Source organism: Neopelma chrysocephalum, unplaced genomic scaffold, assembly GCF_003984885.1.
Source record: "Neopelma chrysocephalum unplaced genomic scaffold, ASM398488v2 Primary Assembly neopelma1_108, whole genome shotgun sequence".
Lineage (NCBI taxonomy): Eukaryota > Metazoa > Chordata > Aves > Passeriformes > Pipridae > Neopelma > Neopelma chrysocephalum.
This window is the reverse complement of record NW_020897773.1, coordinates 344,357-346,994: the sequence shown is the minus strand read 5'-3', so window position 1 is coordinate 346,994 and position 2,638 is coordinate 344,357. Positions and strand designations below refer to the sequence as shown.

Below are 2,638 nucleotides of genomic sequence, written 5' to 3'. Positions count from 1 at the left end.
TTGCTATAGAAAATAAAGACAGTAAGGGATTGTCTATACTGGGTCAGAATCCTTTACAAAAATATTTTAGCTAAAATTATTATAATGTAAGAAATTGTGGGTGGCTTGATTTGTGAGTTGGCCAAGGTAAAGGCATGGGAAGATCCCCTTAATTAAATTATTACTCATTTGTTTACACTTGGAAGTGAAGTCCCCATTTCAAGTCATGTCTCTGCCTCTGTTTCCCAGTATCCTCCTTATTATCACATCAACTTAAGACAACCAGGCACGACAACCACTTATCCATGCTGGCACAGGCCTGGCCAAGCAGCACAGCTCTCCAGCAAGCTCAAAGGGTGGGACAGTCACATCATCGAACTTCCTGGAACAGCCAAGCAGCTCAGACACAAACCCCATCTTTCTGAAACAGCGTCCATGCTTAAGAACTGGGTTTAGCTGCAGGCTCTGACACAGGAGCCTGTCTCACTTGCTAATGGGGTTTTCAGGGTACCAGGTACCCCCCCTGGCAGGGGAGCCCCCACCTTGTGGGGGGAGCAAACCTGAAGAGGGCAGATGACACCATGAGCAATAGTCCTTGCCCATGTTCCTACTAAACAAAAAGACACTGCAGGTAACACTGTTATCTGGAAATACAGTGACATGTATTTCATGCTGCAGATCTCAGGGTAGTCCAACCACATCTTTGGGAGTGTTTGAAACAGTTCCCATCAGAGACAGCTGGCAGCAACCTGCCTTCAAATATCCTCTAGATGGATATGTTGAAAACATGGAGGAGATTTGAAGCTACCAAAGAATGCAATGGTTGCACTGACTGGATCACCATCTGTAAATATACGCTGTAAACACACTTTCCTGGAGAGGAAGAGGTGTGACTTTTTTTCCCAAGCAATTCTTCAGTCTCCTGCATACAGGTAGTTACCACATGTCATGAAGAGCTGATTGTGGCCTCCTGCTCCAGATCATCTTTCACCCGAATTTAAATACATTTTATGTGACTATGTAATCAAATCATAGAATTACAGAAAGGTGTGAGTTGGAAGGGACCTTAAAGATCATCTAGTTCCAACCCCTCCTGCCATGAGCAGGGATGATACCTACTAGATTGGGTTGCTCAGAGCCCTATCCAACCAGGTCTTGAACTCTTCTGGTGATAGAGCATCCACAACTTTTCTGGGCAACCTGTTCAGTGCCTCACCACCCTTTGTGTAAAGAACTCCTTCCTAACATCTAATCTAAATCTCTCCTTTGTCAGTTTAAACCCATTCCCCCTTATCCTATCACTACATGCCCATGTAAAAAGTCCCTTCCATCTTTTTTTTAAGTCTTCTTTAAGTACTGGAAGGCCACAATGAGCCTTCTCTTCTCCAGGCTGAACAACCCCAGTTCTCTCAGCCTGTCTTCACTGGGGAGGTGCTCCGGCCCCCTCGAGCATCTTCCTGGCCCTCTGCTGGAACTGCTCCAATAGACCCGCGTCTTTTTCTGTGCTGGGGGGCCCCGAGCTGGATGCAACACTCCAGGTAGGGTCTCACCAAAGTGGAATAGAAGGGCAGAATCCCCTCCCTCGACCTGCCAGCTGTCCTTCTTTTGGTGCAGCCGGGATGTGTTTGGCCTTCTGGGCTGTGAGTGCACATTGCCGGCTCGCGTCCAGCTCCTCATCCACGAGAACCCTCAACTCCTTCTCCACAGGCCTGCCCCCATGTACCAGAGTTCGGGGCCTCTCCCCGTCGACATGCACAAACTCATGCGGGAGTAAGCAAGGCGAAGACGCCACGGAGACGGAGCCCCTCGTCCTGCAAGTCCACGTGTGAAATTTGTGTTTGACTGGACAATTCAGGGCTGCCCCTTCCTATCGCATTTCCACGCGGCGCTTCCAGCCCCTTCCCCGCGGCGGCACGAGCCTCCCCGTTCCCGTTCTCCCGCTGCCGCTCCCGCCGCCGCCAGCAGCGGGAGCCACGGCCCGTGCTTCCCGCTGGTCCGCCCGCGCAGCGCCCACGTGACGGGCCGTGGAAAGGCCCTGCAACCCGGCGGGCGGCACGGATTCCACGAATGGGAATGACGGGGCTCTCCGGATCTTCCTTTGACCGTGCGCCTCTAAACAGCGATAAACGGGGACAAGCGAGTGCCGAGAGGCGCCCGGCGCGGCTGAGGGGCCCGGGGGCGCGGCCTGCCTGCTCCGCCCCGCGTGACGTGACGCGCCGACCAGGAGCCATGGCGGCGGAGACGGAGGCCGTGCGGGACCCGCTGTGGGTGCGGGACCCACTGTGGCCGCGGGCGCGGCCGCTCCCGCTGCCCCCCGGGAGCGGCTCCGTGCGCTGCCTCCGCCGCGACCGCGCCCGGGAGCTGGTGAGTGGGAGGTGGGAGGCGGGAGGCGGGAGGCGGCTGCGAGGCCCTCCGGCCTTGGGAGGCGCTGGGCTTCTTCCGGTGTCGGCGGCGCTGCGCAGGCCGCCCGCCCCGGCTCTCTGGCACTAACGGGCTGTCGCGATCCCCACCTGTGGGCACGGTTGTTTGCGTTGTTGTCGCTTAGCTGAGCAGCAGGGTTTGCTGTAAGAGAGCCCTATAACCTATTGCCTATATTAGATATTATATGTATATACGTGTGTGTGTGTATATGTATGTGTATATGTATATACGTGTGTGT

General features: G+C 54.5%; 1 protein-coding gene across 1 annotated transcript in view; it reads left to right on the top strand.

The window, feature by feature from the left end:
- Nucleotides 1-2,001: 2,001 nt before the first annotated feature.
- Nucleotides 2,002-2,638, top strand: part of SDE2 (SDE2 telomere maintenance homolog) — a 7,508-nt gene continuing 6,871 nt past the window's right edge. The window contains exon 1 of the mRNA XM_027696654.1: nt 2,002-2,343. Coding sequence (XP_027552455.1) covers nt 2,047-2,343 — 297 coding nt within the window. The 5' untranslated portion in view covers nt 2,002-2,046. The remainder of the gene's footprint in view (nt 2,344-2,638) is intronic.